General features: G+C 37.5%; 1 protein-coding gene across 16 annotated transcripts in view; it reads left to right on the top strand.

The window, feature by feature from the left end:
* TENM1 (teneurin transmembrane protein 1) overlaps nucleotides 1-24061 on the top strand; it is a 1007752-nt gene that overhangs the window by 843291 nt on the left and 140400 nt on the right. For all 16 annotated transcript variants that reach the window (XM_030497214.1, XM_030497216.1, XM_030497220.1 and 13 more), the window contains 2 exons: nucleotides 4262-4502; nucleotides 17807-18045. In XM_030497214.1, coding sequence (XP_030353074.1) covers nucleotides 4262-4502; nucleotides 17807-18045 — 480 coding nt within the window. The remainder of the gene's footprint in view (nucleotides 1-4261; nucleotides 4503-17806; nucleotides 18046-24061) is intronic.

The raw sequence follows: 24061 nt of genomic DNA, 5'->3' as shown, positions 1-24061 counted from the left end.
TCTTTCTGTGTGTATCCAAAAAGTGTAGTAAAGTATGCTTCAAAACTGTTAGGAAAATATTTCAGCAAAGGCCTGGCTTGTTTTCAAAACTAATTTTTAATCAGGTGCTAACTAGTTGATAAAGCTGCTTATTTAATTTTTGTCAGTCTAGAAAGCAATTGGGCTACGTGTTTATGCTTACAAAGGCATTTTAGCCTGACTCTTAAGGAAAATGAGTTTACATTAATGCTGCTCTTGTCCATTGGTCAGCGCCTCCATTAGCTTTTGCGCAGAATGGCAGCACTAGTCCTACACAGCAGAGTAACGGAAGTGTCCAAGTTAGCTAACTTTCCACTTTCGAAAAGCAGAAGCCTGGTAAAATGAAAGATCTGAATTATTGTATGTCCTGCAGGTAAAAGCAGTAGAAGTAGGACTCAGCAGCTGAAGAGGAGCTGTTGAGGTCTGCACTCCATAACAGTAGGATACCAAGCTCCATTATACAATGCCATGGAGCAACGTGTCTTCCATACTGGACAAGGGCCATCCAAAAGAATGAGTCACAACCAAAGAAGAAGGAACGTGGAACGTTCAGGACAGAAGTAGAATTTCTCCCTGCAAAGAAAGGAGAGCAAGCAGAAATCCATTTTAGAATTACAAGGAAAATTTTTCTTGTTTATAGCTGGCATTAATGCAGTAGTTTCTCTTTTGGAGTTAGTGTGTGGAGTTTGGGAAGTGTCTCAAAATAGAAAAGCTAAACAAATTAATATTGGTTTTGAAGAATGAAAGAAAAAAGTTAAAAGGGGGGAAAGAAGTTTAATGGAGTTTGTGGAGTGGGTGGGGGAGTGTGTGAGTTAAACAACGCAGATACAACAAAGCAGCAGAATGTTGTATAGATCTTTTCAGGAAACACCACAGTTTTAGATGTGCTCTGTGGAAATGAGGGAATTATTTAAACTAGTGAATTCTCAGAGGAAAGAATTTAGAAATTTTCTAAACAGCCTCTTCTTATTTGTAGAAAAAATGGGCTAAATGCAAGCGCAGATGAGAAGGCCAGTAGTGACAGCCAAGAGCATCTCTTCTGGCTTGGACACTCCTTGGCTGAAAATCTGATTTGAAGCAAATTATTGAAAATGTAAAGTTTGAGCTGAAATCATGTCTTATAGTTCTATTTTTAGATAGATGAAAACTTCTACTATGTCAATGAACACATTGAAAACAAATAACACTGTATTTGCATAACCTACATAGAGTTTTTGATGTAAAAAGATTAAAAAATCTGATTCTTAGCAACCATTAAAAATTAAACCAAGAGTCATTATGGAAATAATTATGCTGAACAATAGCAACAGAATAAAACTCTATAGCTAATTCCTGTATCTCACTCCTGTACACTTCGTTGATGATCTTTGGGGTTGGAACTAGGCGATCTTTTAAGGTCCCTTCCAACCCAAACCATTCTGTGATTTTGGAAACTTACTGGCTTTAGACAAATAATCTTGTCACTTTTTAAGTATTTAAATTATGTTGCATTAAGTTATTTTAGAGAGTCTACTGTTTATTTAGAGTCCTGAAGAATCACATGTGCATATTTAGTTATGATGCTGTTTTATATCTCAAGCAGCGTTTTTTGTGGTATAAAAATAAAGTTAATGAGATGTAGACTTAGTTTCAAGCAAAATAAAAATAACTTTTCCAAATTAGAAAGTCTGTAAAAACTAATTGGAAACTCAGGCTGATTCTCAGCATAATGAATTTGCAGTGCTTCACTGAAGTGAAGGTCTGATGCAGAAGGCTTGTCTTTAAATTGCCAAAATACTTCAGAACCTGATGTGAGGTTTCCTGCGATGCCAGTAGCTGACGAAGGGGTGACAAGTGTCATAATTAAAAAGGAATCTCCCAGGAAATCTGATGTGTTAATGTATTGTGATAAATTGCACTGGGAGATACAAGGTACCTCACCATCCGGAAATACTTTATGTTTCACAAAGCAGAACCAGTCTATTGCTTGGAACAGACTAAACTATTTGTGAGATAATTGTGTGCTATCAACAGGATAGGGACAGTACAGATAAAAGGGGAAGAAGGGAACTAAAAGATGCTTTGCCATATAGATTATAGAGGGTTTTCCCATTTACCTGGAGAAGCAGTCACCTTGGCTGCTCAGCATTTACTGCATAGGTTTTGATGTACCTTGCAGAGTCCAACCGTGTATCCTGGCAAAGATCAGCAATTTTCTAACAGGATCGTGGCACAACCATTAAAATAGCTTGTCGTGCAAATTGTAGGTTGTTATAATCCTGCAAATTTTCTGTAGAGTGCATTTAAGATTGATACCAGTAAGTAAGGGAATGTCATTGATCACATGCTTGAGGATGCTGGACATCAAATATTATGTCCAAAATTTGGGTAGCTTTCAAATCTAAAATAGCAGGATACAGGATTTAGTGAGATTAATTACTATATGAAAGTATAGTAGAATCTGCCTTAGCAGATTATTTCAGAGCTCTGGACTGTTGACTCCAGTGATTTAATTTACTGAGGCCTCCAATTTTCTAATATGCTTAGAAATGCTTTTCTGGTATATGCAAACTAATATTACAGCGTAAACCTTAATGCAACTGTGCGAATGCTGCCTTGATAAAAGATCAATGAAATTAAAAGGATTAAGCCTGGGCCAAATCCATGACAGCTTTGCTTACCGCAGCATAGAAAAGCTCATGTGGAGCACTAAACAACCTTGTTTCTCCAGTTGGGGTAAATTGGGACTGTCATGGAGAAAAAGGTGCTTTTTTTTCACCAGCCATTCCGAGAAGGGAAGGGGCACAATTTCATCTTTCACCTTGAAGACACATCATGTCATAATTTGAAGAAAGCATGTGTTGTAAGTGGATGGCAACAACAGTTCCTTGCAGGGAATTTTTGCAGGTTCATCAGAGCTCTGCTCCAGCTGGTTTTGTGCAGATTTAACTGGACATCTGCTAAGGTAAAAGGGAGGGTGAGGGTGAGTGTAGAAATGGGACAAAGCCATGTTAGACACTGAAGCAAATTAGCTGGAAGAGTTTCAGGTTAATAGCTTCACAATTCACCCAGTCTGACAGTGATTTTTATCAGCATCTTCTTTGCAAAGTATTTGGTTTTGTTTCTTTAAAATGCAGTGGTTTGCCTCAATTCTCCATAGCTACATCTCTCGCTGTGTTGAGAGGCTTTGGAGAGTCTTGTGGGAGGTAGAGAAAACAAGATTTTATTGTCCCTTCCAAGTAGCATTACACCATACTTGTATCTTCATTGTCTTTTGAGGAGGATTCAAGCTCGGGGGCACAGCCTGGGCCACCTAAGAGCTGCATGGCAGCATTAGCACAGGGCAGCACCCCTGTGGTTACACCATCCCCTGGGGTGCTCAAGGGCAGCACTGGGGGTCCCATGGGGCAGTGGCAGTGCAGGGAGCACATGGAGCATGACTGTGGGTGCCCACCATGCGCAGCTTTCACTCCATCTCATTCACAGCCCTGTCTGGTGGCTGTGAGCTTCTTGTTGGCTCATCTGCCTTTAGATGCCATGAAACCTTTTCTCTGGGTATCCAGATCATTAGTGCTTCAAATAGGCTTTAAGAGGGCCTTTTCCCAGATCTCATTTAACAAATGCAGTAACAGACTCAGAGAAATGTGTTAACCTTGGTTTATGAAAGATGTTTGTTAGGTGGTAGGAATTACTCAATTATTTTCTCCCGTGATTTGAAGTGCAAGACTCATTCTTAACACTGTGTCTGTTTCTTTCACAGAGGTTCTTAAATGAGAAGTATACCTCATTAAATCAGTTGGTATCTGTGCTGCAGTTCAATGTCGACTTAATTTATTTGTTCTGTACCCTCTCATCCCACAAAATCCTATGACAAATCAAATGAATGTTACATTTTATTCTTTTTTTCCCCCTTTTTCTGGTGGTTTTATTTTGTTTGGTTGGTTGGTTTTGTTTGGGGTTTTTTTTTATGTTTGTTTTGGTTTTGTTTGTTAGGGGTTGTTTTTGTTCAGTTTGTTTGATTTTTTTGTTGAACTGCTGAACTACGCTGCTGGAGGGTGTGTGTCTGTCTCTGATATTTTCCGTTTCAGTAGACTGTTATATTTTAAATTACTTCACATGTCGCAACAGCGTTTGACAGGCAGCTGGGTTAACAACAAACCCGCTGCTTTAATCTCAATAACTAGTACACCATGCTCGTGCTCTCTTGATCTTTCTAAAATAATAACCCTCTGTGGGTTTCTTTGCCTTCTCCTTGTTGTTTCAGATATGCCAGGTAGTCCACATAACCAGTTCACCTTCAGACCCCTCCCGCCACCGCCTCCACCACCACACGCATGCACTTGTGCCAGAAAACCACCTCCAACAGCTGACTCTCTCCAGAGAAGATCAATGACCACCCGCAGCCAGCCCAGTCCTGCTGCCCCGACTCCCCCCACCAGCACGCAAGATTCCGTGCATCTCCATAACAGCTGGGTCTTGAACAGCAACATCCCGTTGGAAACCAGGTATGGACCAACCTATTGTACACAATATATCTCAAATGTTAAAAAAAACAAACAAACAACAGAAACACAAGATGGGGAGGAGGCCTGACATTGATATGAGATGGTGATGGGGAGTTATAAGTTGGTCATTCAGGACATGCCAGTGCATTTTGATGTGAGGCCAGGTCATGTGGCCGTGTGAGGTCTTATTTAATTCATTCATTTAGATCATTAATGCTCATAAAAATCACATACTTTGCAAAGTTTTGGAAGACATTGATTTCCTTAAGGTGTGTAGATTACGTCAGTGTTTTAGAGTTGTGTGCAGTCAGGATTTGTGCTTGTGTACTTGTCTTGCCCTCCCGCATTCTCCCAGGGGCATTTTAGAATCAGCAAATAGAAGTTTTATTTAATCAGTGTACTCTGTCTCTCTGGAGTCAGTCAGTGTTCAGGCTGTAGCTTTCCTGTGCATAAGAAAATATAGGAAATAATAAATAATATTTTTCTCAATGTGAATTTAAACACTTGATTGCATACGTACACAAAGAATATAATTTGATAATCGTTTGGTAATGGGGAAATTGTATGGGCCCAAGACAGGTATTGAGCATGGAGAGCCTTACCTCTGGGAGCTGGGGAAAGGAGGGTTCAACTTCAAGATCATCCACAATTTACACAAATAATCTACTCTGGAAAATAACTGAAAGCAAATACATGTATCGAGTGAACCTGTGTTTCACTACTCAAAGTTCTTCCAGAGGTAAATGCAAAATTTCCTCTGACCTTTTGACTATAATCTTTTTTTGTTCTCCGTAAGTATTAGCTAATTGGATGGCTTTCAGCTACAGCTGTGTTTGCTGACTTGATGCTTAAAACAAGCCCTTGATTTTCTACAACTTTCTTCCTCTTCACTGTGAACAGAGCACTGAGAAGTTTTGAGTAGGGTTTCCTGTGGGTTTTGACATTTTTAAACATGTAAATGCAAAATGCCTGGCTCCTTGTGTAAGTTGTGTTTGGTGAAATAGGTGAATGTCTGACATCCAACTAGTCTGATCTAGAGAATACAAGGTATTATGCAGGGAAATGTTTTCTTTTTAATACACATATGACCAAGGACAAATTATCACAATAAATCACTGAAACCTAAATGCTGTTCTTTTGTAAGAAGGTTGTTTTTATTTTATTGCAAAACTTGATTTTACTGTACATCTTTAAACACTTAACTGCTGCTAATCACAAGTGTCAAATTAAGTTTTTCTTCTGTGAAAGGCTATTAAGTAAAGATTGAAGAATAAACTTGATTAATTCTGAAATTAAACTTTCCTTATTTGTCTTAAGGGCAAATCACCAAAAGAATGAAGGAGGATGGAAACTTTTCTCCAGAAATGAACATAAAAAAATTTTAGTTCAGCTAGTCCTAGAGCTAGAAGCTTCTGTTAACACAATCTTTAGAAAGATAAATCTCTGTAATTTCTGACGTAACAAGCTTATATATCTATACTTTCTGCTGAATCTAAGGCTGATCCTTGGGCATTCTGTACCCATTAAATACCTTTTGGTTATCTTCAGTTAACAATTAGGTAGATCTGGTTTAGTCTTTCTGCATCCCTCTTCGCTATATTCTCATCAGACCTTATTGGGGAAAATACTTTCCAATTTTAAGTCTCTTTTGCGTACAGTTTAGTTTTTCTGGTTTCTTATTATTTTGCAAATTTGAAACTTCTCATAAAGGACAAATACACAGATATATAGTTATATATATAATTATATAATTGGATACTGATAAAAGACACTGTGCAGTGGATTAGGAATTCAGACTGGAAAACATACTCCATGGTAGCAATTCACCAAGTCTGGAAATTTTGCACATTCCTGCCCTTCAGCAGTTGTTTCAGCTGATCTTGTGCACCCTTTGGTAGGTAGCTGCAGCCTCTCATGAAGCTGGCTGAATGGCTGTATAATCTGAAAGTAGAATCTGTGAGACTGTTTGCCAAGATGTATCTGCAGTTTATGTGCAGACAAGTGATGTAGCAGGGAAACATTGTAATAAAAAACATTTGCGATTACACCTCCCGGAAGCCTTTAGTACACAACACAGCCTTAGAGAAAAAGAAGAGCTTGCAGCTTGTTTTTTCTTCCTTTAACAGGGAATGATTCAGCTAGAATTGAACAGATACTCTGGCCTAATATCTGGATTCTCTTGCTTTCCTTCTCCATTAATGTTTAGCTGCCCAGTAAAAATAATCCTACAAAATAAAGGGAAACATGTCAATGGCAGCTGTGGTTTTGTGCTAAGTCTTTAATAGTACCAAATCTACCTAATATGTACCTACCTATTATATCTAAGCGGATTTATGTTGGTTTTTTTTTTTTTTTAATTTCAAACATTTGCAATCAAAAAGAAGACTTAGACAGTAATGTATCCCCTACTGAACAACTAGGCACAAATCAGAATGCACGTGGTCAGCTTTTCTTCCAACTGTATCTCCTGTTAATCCATAAATCCATAAACAGCACATGTGTTTGCGTGGTTTATCTGCAGCCATGTAATATTAGAGAATTTTCAGACAGGAAAAGATTTCCTACAACTAATCGCGTGACTATAAATCCTGTTCACTCTGGACAGTCAGAAGTGAAGCAACTTTATGAGTCTGCTCATAATGGTAATGTGTCATCTTTATCTAAAAGAAAATTCTGTAGTTCTGAAAATGTTTGCAATACTCTGATTAAACATGTATTCTTATGTAATTAGAATTTGAAACCCTAGATGAGACTCCAAAGGGCTGCAGTAAAGACGTAGACTGAGGTGTGTATTCTGAAAGGTTTTTTTGTAGAGTAAAATTTCACTATATGCTTATAGAAAAGGGCAAATCAGAAATTCTGTTTTGTGCTTCATCTAGAGGTGTTACATGCAAGGACTTATCCACAACAGTTTTGTCAGGAGCCGGCTTACCAGCCCAGCTGTTTAATGAGAAGACTGACCTGGAAAGGAGAAATGACTTGTTCAAGTTCACCCAAGCTTTTGGCAAAGCCAAAAATAGTCTAAATGTATGTCATTGCCAGGGCCAGTTCTTTAAGTCTGGCAGTTATTCTAAGCAACCCAAATGAAAATTAGAATTAGGCACACCTTTAAAACTTCAGAGGACATGTCATAGAATAGCTGTTGATGAAGAAATTGGAGAAGAGCTGCACCTGTAGGAGGTGTAACCAACTGTGCTGCAGCCTTCAGCGCTACAATGTGCCTGTAAATGCAAATGCAGACTCTATCTGTATGCGTGCACACACAGTTTTGAAAAAAACATATTCATTATTAAAATGACTTACAAACATGCGGTAATTTCATTGTCACACAGAAAAATAATTTGTAAGTATTGCCAGAAAAAGACTGCAAGGATCTCTCTCACCACATAAAAACGCAGAAACATTGATTCTCTTTTTTAGGATAATGTTATTGGGCTCTTACATAAATTGATTTTTTCCTTCTCCCCCAGAATAAAGTACTTGCAACCTATTGCCTATTCCCTTCTTTTCCACTAAAATAATTGTTTTTTTCAGGTTTCATAGATACTTTGCTCTAATGTTTCAAATCTTATGATTTACAGTGTACTACATTGTCATTATCTCTGACAGCCCCATCTGAACATAGCTTACTACTTTTTATGGAGTACGTATTAAATCCTGACAATTCAAAGGAGTGCTTTTCGTTTTCTCCATGCCGACTTCGTTGACTCAGTATTTGTTTCCATAGCCCACTTTTTGTATTTTGCTGGGGTTTTGATTGATTGATTGGGGTTTTTTTTCCTGATGTCTGCTATTTATTTTCCTACTTCAGTCAAAATCCGAAATAAGAAGGCAAAACTAAATGTTAAATAGGGATTTTTACCTGACATGATTTCTGATCCTCCCCATAGTCTGTTATAGTTCCTTCATCGATAAACCACTGGACATGCTTATTTTGAGTGTAGTTTTACATTAGATCACCCAAGCATTAGAATTTTTAAGTTTTCTGTGTAAATATAAAAACTTACCTCATTTTGATTGTGTTTCGAAGTGTGGTTTTGTGGTTTGGGTTTGGTTTTTTAGTCCTGTTCTGTGCTTCAGTATTTTACATATTTGCTTGTTCATTCCTTCTTAAAATCATATTTTTTTCTAGTTCCTCTAACCCATTTAGCAGTGTTGGCAGTAAGGTTAATGCTGTGCTGAATGGACTGAAATCTCCCTTCACTGCGCTGGCAATGAGCCAAGTACTGTGGCAAAAGACAGCTTAATTTAAGCAATCTTATCACCATGGTAATAGCTCCTCTAAGGGGACAGTGACGTACCAGACCATGAACCTGAGATTCAATTATCATTAATTTATATAAAACTTTGAAGGACTATAATAATAAAGGATGTATTTGGGGTTCAAGGCAGTTATGATTTTTAGTTACTATTCAGCAATATTTCAGAGCCCTAAAGTTTGATTATGCTCTAAACACTTAAAAACTTTGAGAGTTCTGGAGTTCAAGAAGGTTATTCAGATCATCATGGAATCCTAGAAGGGTTTGGGTTGGAAGGGACGTTAAAAATCTTCTAGATCCAGCTCTCCTGCCATAGGCAGGGACACCTTTCACTAGACCAGGTTGCTCCAAGCCCCATCCAGCCTGGCCTTGAATACTGCCAGGGATGGTGCAGCTGCAGCTTCTCTGGGCAACCTGTGCCAGTGTCTCGCCACGCTCACAGGGAAGTTCTTCCTAATATCTCATCTAAATCTACCCTCTTTCAGTTTAAAGCCATTCCTCCTTGTCCTGTCTCTACAGGTCCTTGTAAAAAGTCCCTCTCCAGATTTCTTGTCGGCCCCTTGAGGCACTGGAAGCTGCTCTAAGGTCTCCCTGGAGCCTTCTCCAGGCTGAAAAACTCTAATGGATGGGCTATCCATTTAGATTCCATCATACAGATGGAATCATTCCTTTTGTATTATTATTATTATTTAAGGTGCATATTTAAGACATCCTGGATTTCTGTTTTCCTAAAAATATCATCTTGTTTATAATTCTGTTTTATTATAGGGGAGGTCTTGACAACTATCACTTAGCAAGAGATTTCTTTCTGTACTGTGGTTTTCCCTTGTTTGTTTTTAATCAAGCTCATAATTATTTGTGCTCTTCAAAAAGTATACTGATAGCCTTTCAAATCACAGAAACCTGTACATACTCACTTTCTGTTTAATGTGGAGTAGTGCTAAAAGCAGAAATAATTAAAGCAGAAATGCGTGTATAAATACACACTCATACGGTTCTATGTGAGCTCTTGGACGGTTTATTCTTTCTCCTTGGTCTCTTCATTTTTCATCTTGTGAATCTTGCCCCCACTGCAGAGATACAGAAAGTGCTTTCATGCCTTCCTTTTTCCCAGTTCAAGGTTTCCATAGCAAACAGAACAGCTTTTACAGCTCCCGAGGCACACAGGTGTTAATGATCATAAACCATCAAGCAGGGAGACAATAACTATTTGAGCAATGCAATTCGTTAGGAACTTGTTTGCAAATGAAGCCTACTCCTGAGTTAAATGACCAGGCTTGTGGTTATTGGAAGAATAAATGCAGGGGAGGACTTAATTTATGATCTTTCCTTCAAATCATATTGGTCAGTATTGGCTGTTATGACATTTCACTTGTATTTTGTTATTTTCTACCTAATTAAACAATAAATCGAACCTATAGAGGGGCTGGCCATATTAAAACCAGACACATGGTGAGGGTTTTAAACTCAGTCTGAGTCCCATGTGTTTTCACTGCACAGCAGAAAAAATCTAAAAATATTTAAGACTTCTGAATTGTAAAAGATAAATTGAAAACTGTAAATACGACCATGAACCTAAAATAAAAGCTGTAAATATGACCCTAAATTTAATAATGCAAGAATGAAAGCATCTTTTACAAAAATAAAAATACAAACATTTGTCAGCCACAATGAAGTACAATTTTCATGTCAGCAGCAATGGCTCTTGAGGGTCCTTCTTCTGAATGATTTGAAATGCAGTCGCTAAGGACAATAAGGCGATTTAAATTGTTCATATACTCCACTGTTTTTTTCTTTGGGAGAAGCTCTGGTGTGGGCTTCTCTGGAACAGCGGGATAGTATTTGTATTTGTATGGGGGTTTTTGTGCTGTCTTAACACAGTAACTTGGACAGTCACCCTGAAGATACTCTTCACTTGTTGTTTTGAATAGGATAGCGTATAAAGTTAAAACTAAAAGTAAGATATATTGTTATTTTATGTTCACCAATGAGCAAGCAGCCTGGTAGCTTTTCATTTACAAAACCAGAAACAGACTGAATATAAATGTTGAAAGAGAAAGATAATTACAGGTTAATACAAAGAATCTTGGCTGGTTTGGAAAACAGGCTGTGAGAAAGGGTCAGAGATATGCAAAAGATTCTATCTTTTAATTTCTGAGAAAATCATGTACGTATGTGTAATCTTATTGCCTGGAAATATGCGTCTATCCCCTGGATAACTACTTCTAGGAAATCTGTTTTGGAAGATTAGATAGTATTCGCGTAGTTAGTGTGATACAACTCCTGTCAAGTGAAGTTTGTGTTATTTATCACAATAGCTATACAGCTTGGCTTTAGACCATATGCAGGTGAGTATTTAGAAGTAGGCTCAAATACTAGTAATAAAAGTCAGTTTGGATATGGATGAATACTCCCAGGAGGAAATTCATGGCAAAGGGATCGGGGGGGGGGGGTGGGGCAACTACTTCTACCTCAGTTAATTTCATTCCTTTCTTTGTTTTAAATCATGCTTCTAACCACAGAATCTAAACAGCAAAATTATAATATTGGTATTTTTATCCTGAATTCATGGTTTCAAAGTACTCTGCAAATATATTTTGTACATTTGATATTTAACTTTTAAAATTATTATTGTAAGTGCTGCTGTTCTCATTTTCCACATCAAATATTTAAAAATTATTGAAAAATGTTAGAGCAAACCATGAGCTTATTCCTTCCTCACCCCATGAATCTCCATGTGCATTGTTCGGCTTTACTCAGTTGTTGTTGGGTTGTAGTGCTAAAGGAAAGTTCTAAGCCACAGAAAAGCACTTCTGAAAACTACTGGATTAATGTAGCAATGTCATCATGTATCATCATGGTAAAGCCCACACTGATTTATATGTGAGTAATTATGTCCCCAGTGTGGTAGTTTTTGGTTTATCTTTTTTTTTTTTTTCACTAAATTGTCTATGCAACCAAAAGACGGTTGTATTTTGGACACTGTTCCATTTAGAAGCTGTTCTTGATTGATTTTGGCGCTGTCCTATATTTATATAATTATTGCCCTAGATTTCTGCCAGGGACTTGAAAGTTTAGTCACCTGGTTATCCAGCTTAGCTTGCCTACAGCAACAACAGACGAGTGAGTCAGCATCATGTCACTTGTTCCGTACTGAAGTGAAAAGTGCGGGATACACATTCTTTTTGCATCCTTTCACATCCAGGGTCAAGGGACTAAATTTTCAAACACTATGTAAAGAAAACATGAGTGAATAAAGGGAAGCAATTCTGTGTGAATGATTCAAAAGGCAAATGCAGCTCAAAGAGGAAATTTGAACAAAGCAGTTCTATTCCCAAAGACAAATCTCTAGGGGGTTTCAAATGTATTTCAATTATACATGTAAAAATAGAATGATAAAATAAATTAGATAAATAGTTTTCATGGCCATTTCCTTCTACTTTCACCCATGAACATTCTTGTTCCTACAGTTCTTGTACACAAAAAGGTAACCCAAGGCAGATAAAATTACAGGACAGATTCTATCTATAATTATAAGTCATGTCTTCTATTCACATACAATTTGGTTTTCAAGGTGAGAGTATAGTGCATATATCTTCATTGTCAAGTAGGTGTCTTGATTTTTATACTACATCCTTAGAATAGTTTGCTGAGTACCACATGTGAGATTTATAGAGAGGCCCATTTGCTGATTATTATCTAAGGTTAGAAGTTTCCTTTTTTTTTTTTTTTTTTTAATTCTCTCTGGGTTCAAAATAGGACAGATAGAAAATCAGGAACAAGCAAATTTCTGCTTCTTCCCACTGTCACAGGAAATTTAGTGATCAGAAAGAGTCAGCTAACAATGAGCTCGTGGTTGATGTTTGCCAGAGTACATGGGAAACTGTATCACTTCCAAATCCCTTTTGGCTACTGTCTTTATAGACTTTCTGGTTATACCCAAAATGAAAATCCTTCTTCTGTTTCGGCTGCTATGCCTCTTAAAAATTCCCTTTGTACTTCTGTTGACATCTTAAAAAATTATTTCAGTTGCCTTCTTAAACACTGATATAGATACACAATTATATATATTATATGCAGTTATAGAATTTAGTAGAAATTGAAAAAAATAAATTATCAAACTGAAGACTTGGAAGTTTTGCTATCACACAGCTATGTAGCAATTTGTAACACTTTAGGTAACCATTTCTTGAATGTGAAATACACGCAAGTACAAATGTGTTCCTACTTGGTTTATCTAGGAGAAATGCAGACTAAGGTTTTGGCCAAGATATTGCAGGATTTGTGTTTCTACTAACTCACCCCGTGGTTCACTTTCAAATCTGCTTTTGTTCTCCATTTTTTCCTCTTACAAACCTCTAGCTCAATGGAAATTGAAGAAAAACATGTTACAGGTGCGAGTGAAGGTGGACTTCTAGGCCTACAGATGCTAGGCACAGGGCATATGCACAGAACTTACAGAAGCGATATCCAGCCCTTGACAAAGTTGAGAGACATTACTACAGTACTGGGATATAAAAGAACTTAATTAAGGAATTCTGTGTGGGATTAATCTGGTTCTGTATTGGCGTTATGTTACCACATGAATTCAGTTGGGATGTTGCTTCATGTGTAGCTCTTACAAGACTTAAATTACCATTCCAGGTAAGAATCCAGAAGTACATAATAAAACGTCCTGATAGAGAAGGGTGTAAAGAAAGAAATGAACTCCTGTTCTCTTACCTTCTGCTAGCTGAGAATTCATCATTTTTGTATGAACTGCACTCTTGGAGTTACATGCTATTCCTCTTGAGGTTGAACAGGAGCGCTTAGAGGAGCCACGTGAAACTGCTTCTTTTCAGAAAGCAAAGCTAGTCTTAGGACGAAGAGGTCTAATTCCATGCCTTCTGTCAACTGAACTCCCCAATAGCTCCCTTCCCTCACTTCTTACCTCTTTATTGGGCATGCCAGCACAGCAAGTTTAGACCCAGCTAGTGCTTAGCCAGTGTGTATTCTGCTTCATTAGCCGCTGTGTGTGGCTGGGTAGCTAGAGAGGCTTAGAGAGGACAAAGAGCTGAGTTTAGAAATGGGAGTTCACTGAGGCTTTTGCTGGTTTTATTGGTTTTTTAGGGGGTTGATGGTTTTGGTCTCTCCCCACTCCACTCCTGCCCCTGATTTTTATGAGCCTGGTAGGATCTTTGTCTTCCAGTTAACTTCTATTGAGAGGATTCGAAGTTTTTGAGAGTTTTATATTTGTAAAGATGAACAAACAGGTAAACAAGCAGACATTGTGGTTATCTTAAAGAAGGAATGCTTTCCAACTGCCTTTTTTATATGGAAATTATTACTGAGCCTTTAATATTGATTTATGTATTGAAATTATCAGTGTAACAATATTGTGACTTTTATTTCACAAACAAATGCCTTACAGATTATGTCCTGTATTTCTCCCTTAAAGAGAATACTAGCATCTTCTTTACGGATGATTTTGACATTTTTGTGAATATTTAGAATAGCCCCACTTGGAACAAGTGGTCTTATCAATCATCCTTATAAATTCTCTGATTTTTCTTGTGTTCCCAATTTACAAAAAAAAAAAAAAGCCTCAGCTTTTCTGTTGGATGGAATATTAAAGCACACACCAGGCTGCAGTCACATCTAAACTTTTGAACTGCAATTTTTATTATTTTGCTCTTTAGAGAGAGCGCCTCATTTTATAGAATTGATAGCAACAGTTTAGCGTGTCCTAATGTCCTTTGGGAACAGTGCTGTGCTCAGACAGATGAGGAGTCATCTGAGTTTATGAGAACGTAGTCACAGTCTAGCTGTGGAAATCTGTCTTTGTGCCACCAGTGTTTGTCAAATTCTATAGAAATGTCTCTGGGTACTCAGTATACTGTCCCCAAAATGGAAAGCATAAACAATTGTGATTTTGAACATTTTCTCAACATTATTTCGCTGGTAGCTCAGTTTCAGTGTAGCATTGCCTCACAATCTGTTTTATTACAAGTTAAAGCTATGTAAATCCTCCTCTGTGTATCATTTATCTAGAAGGATGTGGGTTGGTTCCATATTCTGTGCACTCTTCAGCTAATGAAGAAATCCCTCTGCACACTAGCATTTCACCATCATTCTAGGAAGTCACATTTATAAATCCCCATGCAAGAGAATAAAATTATTCCTGGCTATTGATTGCAAGGCTGTAAGACCCGTAATAATAACTTCCAGTTCAGCATTTCCTTCCCTTTACCTCTGATATCTTTGAGCTATGCGCTATAAAGGACAATCAATACTGCCAATATCAGACCATTTTGATATAATTTCCTAAAAAATTTAAATGAGAAATTATCAAATAAGTAGGGTTTTGTCATTATGTCTTGAAAGGTAAAGCAAGTAAAGAACTATTAACTGTTAATATATTTTATTTGTGTGTATATATGTACATGTTTACATGTATATATACTTCATGTATGTATATGCTTATATGTAATAACACATTATTTTATATGGTGATTCTGCTTCCTTGAGTATCAGTAGGAATTTTGTGGTGACGTTCTTCCCTACCAAAAGTCTAAGTGACTGTGTATCTTGATAAGTACTGACTGAAAAAAGTCATGTTCTTGCAAAAGCCTTCAAGTTTGACAGCAAAGCAACTGTATTTTCATGGCCTGATATGAAGGAAGCAGATTTATATAGTCCTGTAGACAGTTTTGAATTTGAATTTATTATTTTACTATATTCGAGTTTAGAATTTTTGAACTAAAATAGTTACAGGAGACATTACCATGTTCAGAGCATTGCCATCTATATAATGTGTATATCTGTAACTGTGAAAGTCAGCAGAAAACTAGCATGTGTTGTCTAATATATTGCCAAGATGCCATAGTCAGATTCAGTTGTCCTTTTTTTGTCTGAATGCTGTTTACTTGGGTAATAAGTATGAAGCAGGAATAACTAGTACTCAACATAAGCAACACAAAAATTTCATTATTGTGGTTTGTCAAAAGACACCAGAATCGCAGGCACTGTGATCTGTAATGCAAGCTAAGCGGTATTCTCATGTGCCTTCTTTTTCATGTAACTGCCTGGCTAAAAGACACTTTAAAAGATAAAACTGCTCTGTAATACCTTTTTATTTTTTATAATCTGGCATTTTGAGAACTCTAACCTTTCTTTTAAAATCTTATAATGGAAATACATAATATCTTACTCATTACGCCATTTTAGCAATTACCTTTTCAGGAACATGTATTTACAATATTCTTAAAGTCAAATGTCACAGTATGATCATGTTTCATACTCTTTGAGTGTTTGATCCCATGTACATCCTGCTGTGAATCCATCAAAGAAATTCTACCAGCATGGATTGATTGATCCATGTATGTATTAAAAGCCTGTCTTGTTCCTTTCTGTTGGTGTAAAGGCACATTTGTCATTGTGAAGATGGACCATGTCAACACTGGCCAGTTAACTTCAGCTGTGAAGTGTGTCTGTGGCTTCCGGCTTGCAGGCATCATAGTGCCATTGAATTTTAAACTTAAGATCCTCCTTCAGTTTTGGCAGAAACAGCTGAGGGCAGCCTGCAACCCAAGCACAAGTGCTTGCCTGGGCTCAGCAGAGCACTTGCACAGCTCTTAGCTGATGGATGAACAGAGAACCCATGGCAGCAACACTCATGGATGCTCTTACTCGACTGGGAGCTCATATGAAAGAGCTGACAAGCTCAGCAGAGTTGAATGCTATTCTGTAGGAAATGCCTTCCTGAGTCTGGATGCTCAGCAGAAAGGCTACAGAGATTCAAGCTAAAACAATACTCTAGTGGCAGCCCTATGGCCAAGGCAGTCCTTTGGCCAAGGCAGTCCTTGTTCTGGCAAGCTGTGTAGAATCAGCGCCCCTTCACTTGCTTTCTCAGCTCAGACCTCATGGCTTGAGGCAGAGGATGCTCTTCTTTGGGTGCATGCTGTGACGTGAGATTTAGATGTGCAACTGTCAGAAAAGAGTGAAGAAGCTTGCTCACTTACTTAAAACAAAGGAAAGAGGGTCCAAAGAAAGTTGGTGTTTCCAAAAGAATATGTGGTTGGTATGGTCAGCCTTGAATGTTTCCTTTTTTGCCATGATTTCTGAGCACATAGTATAGTAAGCTGTTGTTTAAAATTAAATATCCTTTCCTTTCCCAAATTCTCTTGCAGACCACTTGCCAGTCCATCCATCTTCATATAGACAACCACTCTATATTTCTGCACCAGAGCCTCTTCTGCAAGGCACATTTCTGTACCTTATTTTTCATGCTGATGTAGGTCTTTGTTATTTTTTCTTGAAGACAATCAGTTCTCCAAAATATGTTGAAATAGGTCTCCAAATGATTTCTTTCTAATATGTTTGAGAATCACCACAGTAGGCAAAAGCATTTGAAGGAAAACTGCTCTCAAAATAGCTCAATTAAGAATATTAAAGAAATTGTACTCACCTATATAATAACTACAGTCCTTCAAAATGGATTAACCTTGTAGATTTTCCTACAAGTAGTAACCTTTGTCTCTTTTTTTTTTAATTTTTTTTTTTTTTAAATTTATTTTCTTTCTTGCTGTTTCCTATACTCTGGAGAGAATCCATAGTAAAAATAAATACTCAGAGTGGTAGCGGATTCTGCACTTTTTTGTATTCTTGGTGACATAAATCTTGTGTGTTTGCGGAAGGAGTGGGTACTGCTGGCAACAATTCCCATGTCTCAGGCACACCTGTGTAACAAGGCACATGGGGCTGCTCATCTTGGAGAACCCCCAGGTACTGTACAGAGAAATAACCTTTCCTCAGCATCTCTCTGAACTACTGGGAGAATAGTTTAGAATTCATTTACGGTATATTGTTTCACTAAAAATTGCTGGAAATCTTGTGGTTGTGGTTGAAGTACTTCCAGTGCAGAGGATATTCAAATATAAATTTTCCTGTCTTTGATATTTTCTGTGGATATATGCAGTGTTTGTCATACAGTGCTTATAGAGTTCCTTTCACTTCTTAAATCACAAGGTGGTTTTTACAACATGGTTCTTTGTCTTCTTTTTGTAGGCATTTCCTATTTAAACATGGATCTGGGTCTTCAGCTATCTTCAGCGCAGCCAGTCAGAACTATCCTTTAACATCCAATACTGTTTACTCTCCACCTCCTAGGCCTCTTCCTAGAAGTACCTTTTCCAGACCTGCCTTCACTTTTAACAAACCTTACAGGTGTTGCAACTGGAAGTGCACTGCTTTGAGTGCTACTGCCATTACAGTTACCCTGGCATTGTTGCTAGCCTACGTTATCGGTAAGCCTCTCTTTCTTTTCTATGCTGAATTATTCTTTACCTTTTCTGTCCTGTTGTCCTGCTTATCTTCACTTTACACTAATACAAATTATGTTTTACTAATAATGTTTGCCACTGCTTTGTAAATTCTGGTGAACAAAGTGCTAGGTTGGCCAGAGGTTGAATACAACATGGAATTCTCATTAACTTTCTACTCTGTTAACCTTTGTGCTGCCTGATAGAGAAAGAAATATTACTCAACATGACATGTTGATACTAGCAGAGGACTCCTACTGATTTTAATTGCTGTGATATTTTTCTTAAATTAAGCATTTGATTTTCATATTAAGCCTTACAACATTTTGCTCTTAAAGAATTATACGGAGAAGACTGACAATGCTTAATTGTTTTTTGCTTTGCTATCTTTATTTCATCAGTGTGATCACAATTTAAATCTTTCGTTTTCTCCTCTTAATTCTTATATCATTGGCTAGAATTACAGCAAGCTCTAAAAATATGTGATACTTTACACCATGTTTTCTAAGTTATATTTTGCTGTCCCTTTATTGAATTTCTGTTTCAGAAAAATGTTACATAGATTAAAGTGCAGTTACTTAATTTTAAACTCATCTTTTAAGTATCTAACTTTGCAATTTTGTTATCATGATAGATTGGCAGGAATTATCAGAGTAGCTAGAAACGCCTGCCTTTTCTTGGAAGACAGGCTTGGAGTCAGTATACATGGGAGAGCAAGTCTTTGTTACTAGATGACGTTTTGGCTGAACATTAATTATCATATTGTTTTTTCAATCTGAATTAAAAACATTACAGAACATTCAGTATGTAGAATCTTAGAATGCAGCTGTGGCTTCTGAAAAAATAGAAAAATCTAATTAATTTTTTCTTGTGCAAGGCACATTCTCACACACGCTTCTGGTTTGTTTAGTTGCCAATTCACAGGTGGGCAGGAGCCAGAGAATTCCAAACATATTATAGCCTGGATGGGAATAACTCTGGGTTTGCCCAGATGAGTGGTTTGTGCTTGGTAACACCTGTACAGGAGGCAACAGTACAGTTACCTCCAAACTTATAAGTGGCCACTGGTTTTCTATATTCTCTGAATAAATGTCTTTATAGTGAAAATTATTACAATTCCAGTCATTTTTGGGTTCTAATGGGTTGGGGTTTTTTTGTCCTATAGTGACAAAGTTCTGGTAACTGTCAGTGAGATGCTCATCAGGAGGGGTTTTTTCTAACCTCCTCATCTAATGCATATGGGAAAGCAGATTTGATCGTTTCTAGTGTATGGTTGTTTGAAAGCACCTGAGGATCTAGTAAGCTACATTAATTGCAGATTTACATAACAGCTGTTGAGCATATGCCCTCAGTTAGGACTGGCTGTATAATTTTTGCAGCCTCATCTGTTTGCTACATCTATTTCCCACCCACACCATTTAGATTTTATCTGGATGAAGCATGGTCAGGTTCATCCCTGCTCAGGTTTCAGTCTGCTGCTGAGAATTTTTTAAGTTCCTGGAGATATTCTGCTGCATGTCATCAGCCTGAGAAGGCTGTAAGCACTCCCTGTCACTGTGATTAAAAGCTCTGTATGAATTTCCCATAGAGGTGTCTGTGTTTGTCTAAACCTGGCAACATAAGGGTGTAACATGTTTTCTTTAGTTGGACAGAAGTACGTAAAATGGAGATACCTTTGTATTTTATAAATTATTAGTATTTCTAGTCATGTTTTCTATAGCAAAATCTAAAACTCTCTGAACTAGAACTCCTGGTTCAATTTTCCAAGATGCCATTGTTTGCTCTTGTTTGCCCCAGAAAGTTTTCAGTTGTATAAGTTTTCCTGCAGTTTCAGGTAGTATCAGCTTGTTCTGCATTAATATTTATGCTGCCCATTTCTGGTTGGTTAAATATTTAAATAAGTTCATGGTCTGTTCTTATGAGTCAGGTACGTTTTGTTAGGTATGAATAATAGCATATAAACTATTTTCAAAGTTCACTTGCTCTGTAGGGCTTCAGATTTGCATATCTTTTCATGTCAAAAATTTAAATATGCGTGTTTTAAATAAGAGTAGTTGAATATAAAAAAATCAGACTCTGGAGTAACACGCTGGAGTTAAAGTTCACACACCACCACCACCCCCTGCCAAGTATTTTCTCTTTTCTCACCATGATTTAGGACCCTCAGTCCTCTCTCCAGGCAGGTTTTCTTCAAGTCACCTGGAGTTATGTTCGAGCAATGACCACAGACTTGGCCCCAGATTGCAAAACAAAACACATATTAATTTCAGGATCAAGCTTAACCTGGGATCAGTTCAGTGGTTGTTACTGGAAGAGTAACGGAGACTTTGTAAGGCAAAACTATTTTCATCATTGTATTCTATGGTATAGTCTGCATCAACTTATAATGAGCTGCAATTTCAGGCCAAATGAATGTAGATCAAAATGTAACATCATGCTTTTTCTTCCCTTTATAACTTAAATGTACTTTGTCAAATATCTTGTACTGCCGTTAGGTGCACGACCTACACATTACTGCCAAAAATAGGCCCAAATCTCAACCTCAAGTCAGAGTTTTCTGAAAGTCTTGGAAACTCAAAGCTTATTCCAGATGAAAAATTTACAAGTGGCTCTTATATTTGTAATGAACTGAGACCTGTGCCAGGGTGCTCTGAGCTGTGATTTCTTTTCAATCAAAAGGTAAAGTAGTGAAATGTTTTTCAGTCTTTCCCTATTATCAGAGAGACTCAATAGAGAAGCTTTTACTGGAGAACACATACTTCTGTATTTTCTCTCCTTTGTATTACTACTCAGTTAGAAAACCTATTTTTTCTCCATGTTTCCACATTTGGCCTATAATCACCATGTTTATTATCTAGTCCTTTCTGAAATAAATTTGACTATTCTATGGACGGTGAGGAAATTATAGAACCCTGTAAATGGTTGTGTAGCAGCTGGTTTATTGAAAATCTTTAGTCATAATATTTAGTTTATCAAATAAAACACATATTTTCACTTCAACAGGAGTAATTTCTGTGAATAGGTTCTAAAGTCATAGTAGTTACTCAAAAAAACCTCTCATTTCATAAAGTGGATGTTTGGTCTCCACACTGTAAATGTGTTGAATTATTTTCTGTCAAATAAAGGCATATATACTTTTATTTTTCTCCTGTAGTTTTCTATATGTTGAGAACTGTAATGCTTTCATGGCAGCATGGGGCACAATTTCTTGAATTTGCCCACAAAGAGGGCAATAGGTGAAAAATTGGGATGCACACCAGGGAGGTGATGTTGGTGCATGTCATTGCTGTGGCAGGGGTTGTGGCAGCTTCACCAGCAGTTCCTGAGTGCCTGGCCAGGGCTATGGGAAGTGAGCAGAGCATTTGGTTAAGGCACAGGGAAATTGCCAATGAAGTGAAGTGAAAGGCTGAATAGGGAAACAAGTTATCTGCTCTTCAGACAGCAATGTGAAGTGTTTCTAGTGTTTATTGTAAAACAGAAACATAAATCGCTGGCTGCATGTGTATTTCTCTGTATAAGGTGTTGTAAGGACTGAGCTGGGTCCATGTTACCAGTCTAGGCTCACATATTTACAGAGATGGCACCTTGCAAAAGGAAAGGATGGAAAAAAAGCCTGGAATTTATATAATACTTTTTAAATAGTTTATCTGGTGAGTCAGACGAGGACTAGCAGACACTGTGTACATACTGATGTCCAAAGGCTATAACTTAGATTCCAAATTATCACATGAAAGACAAGAACACATCTGTTTGATTCAGTTCAGTCAATAGTTGGATCGTCTCTCTTTTCATCTGTTGGTCTGTGTTGCTATAAAGAGTATAAAATAGGCTGCTATTGTGGAACAGTATAATAAATATTCTCCTTTTTTTAATCTCATTATAATAAAACCCTAAGAAGCCATCAGCAATTAAAGAAATTTGACTGAAAGTTTGAGAGTAAATAAGGCAAATAAAAGAGATAGAATAATTTCTTCTGTATTTTTTCAGCCACACCATTTTTTTTAAATACAATAAATACAATGTTTGATGTAGCTGCTCATCTAGTCAGTTATTTTTAGCCCATTAGTAAGTAGGATTTTTCTTCCATGATACCTTACCATTTTATCAGCAGCTGATTTGGACTTGCAGATCACTGGTCCTATTGATCAAAGGTGCTGAACTCCTACAGTTCCTATTGATTTCAGCAGGAGATGCAAATGTTCAGTGCCTCCGAAAATTGCATCCCATGTTCTTAGATTTAACTATCCCTGACTACAAAATGACTGTTTTATATACAAATGAATTCTGAAGTATGAATATGAAGTTGTCCCTATCCTCCATTATATTATCACTATTTATGAGTATGCACTGGAGATGGGTGTTGGGTCTTAAATTATATTCATATGGAGGGTGAGGAAATTAAAACCTCTCTGCTGTCTGCCAGTGTGACTTGTCATTTCTCACTCTGTGCACAAGGTAGAGGAGAGATGGTTTCAACACTGGGAAAGGTCGGGTCAAATTTTAAGGACGTGTGTGTATCAGTGCATAGATTTATAATATTGGTTGCATGGCTTTATACAATATAAAATGGTAGGAAAAATAGAAATCCTTAACTCTGAGTACTAGAAATTTTGCAGAGAAGGCTTAAGGGGAAAATAAGCTGGCTTTATACTGAAGAGTATCATGGTATAGTAAACATTGCTAAATATTTCAGGTATATATAAAAGCTGTGATGCAGATATGCAACTCTGAAATGCTGTTGAACTCTTTAGTGGGATAGCTCTCACTGAGACAGGTACCTCAGGGTTTCACAGCTGGAGAGCGTGGTGACTGCTCTCTCTGAGGCTGGATCTTACTGATGAACTTCATACCGTCACGAATATTTAAGTACACGGAGGTGAAAGCCTGACAACACTGTTCTCTTGTCTAAGATTAAGTTTCATTTCTTCCTAAGGCTAATGTATGACTTAGTAATGAAAAATGAAAACAGGTGCCCTGGTTGCAGATGGGATAGAGTTTTTGGGGGTTTTGTTTGGGTTGTTGTTTTTTTTTCCCCTACCTGGTACAGTGCTGTGTTTTGGATTTGGTATGAGAATAATGTTGATAAGGCACTGATGTGTTGGTTGTTGCTCAGTAGTGCTTACTCTAAATCAGGGACTTTTCAGTCTCTTGTGCTCTGCCAGTGCGAAGGGGCACAAGAAGCCGGGAGGGAGCAGAGACAGGACACCTGACCCAAACTAGCTAAAAGAATATATCAAAGGACATCAGGCTCAGAATAGAAACTGGGGGGAATTGGCTGGGAGCTGCCAATCACTGCTCAGGGATGGGGTGGGCATCGGTCAGCAGGTGGCGAGCAACTATCTAGAGAAAAGATTCTTAGGACTGAATCAAATATTAACAATCTCAAATCTTCAAATAGTGCAGAATGGCATAGCATTTTATTTACAAAATGAGATTTTAAAAGGAGAACAAATGCCCGTTCTGCAGGTCAGGATCAGAACTTTGATTCTGACTCTTATTGCTTCACCTTTGCTGGAATTGGGGCACTGATGCACCTGTGACTTCATGCCATAGTGAAATCCAGTTTTATAAGCAGAACCTGCTAGCAGTTACAGAAAATAAACAATTTTCTGGCACTCGGTCAGAGCAGGTACAGAAAGAATAATCAGCTTCTGATATACATTCTGTTACAGCTCTTCTAAAGTCTGGGCTTCAGGGGGATGGTATACTGAGATTGTGTAAAATAACTGGGAACAGCAGTGAAAGCTAAACAAAAGCCTTTAGTGGAGGCCAGCAATTTGGAGAGGCTTCACATTTGTAGGATTTTTGTCCTCTGAAGTTCGTCTTGCAGGTTGATAAGTACTTATTGCACAGGATTTTTTTGAGATCTCCTCACTACTGAGAGTCTATTTTGCACTGGAGCCAAGCCTTTTATTTATATTCTGCCAAACATGTAGCACAGGAGTTGACTAGCTGTGCTTACAGAGAAGGTAGATAAGAATAAATTAAATTAGATCATTGG

The sequence above is a fragment of the Strigops habroptila genome, chromosome 9, assembly GCF_004027225.2.
Source record: "Strigops habroptila isolate Jane chromosome 9, bStrHab1.2.pri, whole genome shotgun sequence".
Taxonomy (NCBI): Eukaryota; Metazoa; Chordata; class Aves; order Psittaciformes; family Psittacidae; genus Strigops; species Strigops habroptila.
The sequence above is the reverse complement of the archived record's forward strand: the minus strand, read 5'-3'. Positions and strand labels throughout refer to the sequence as shown.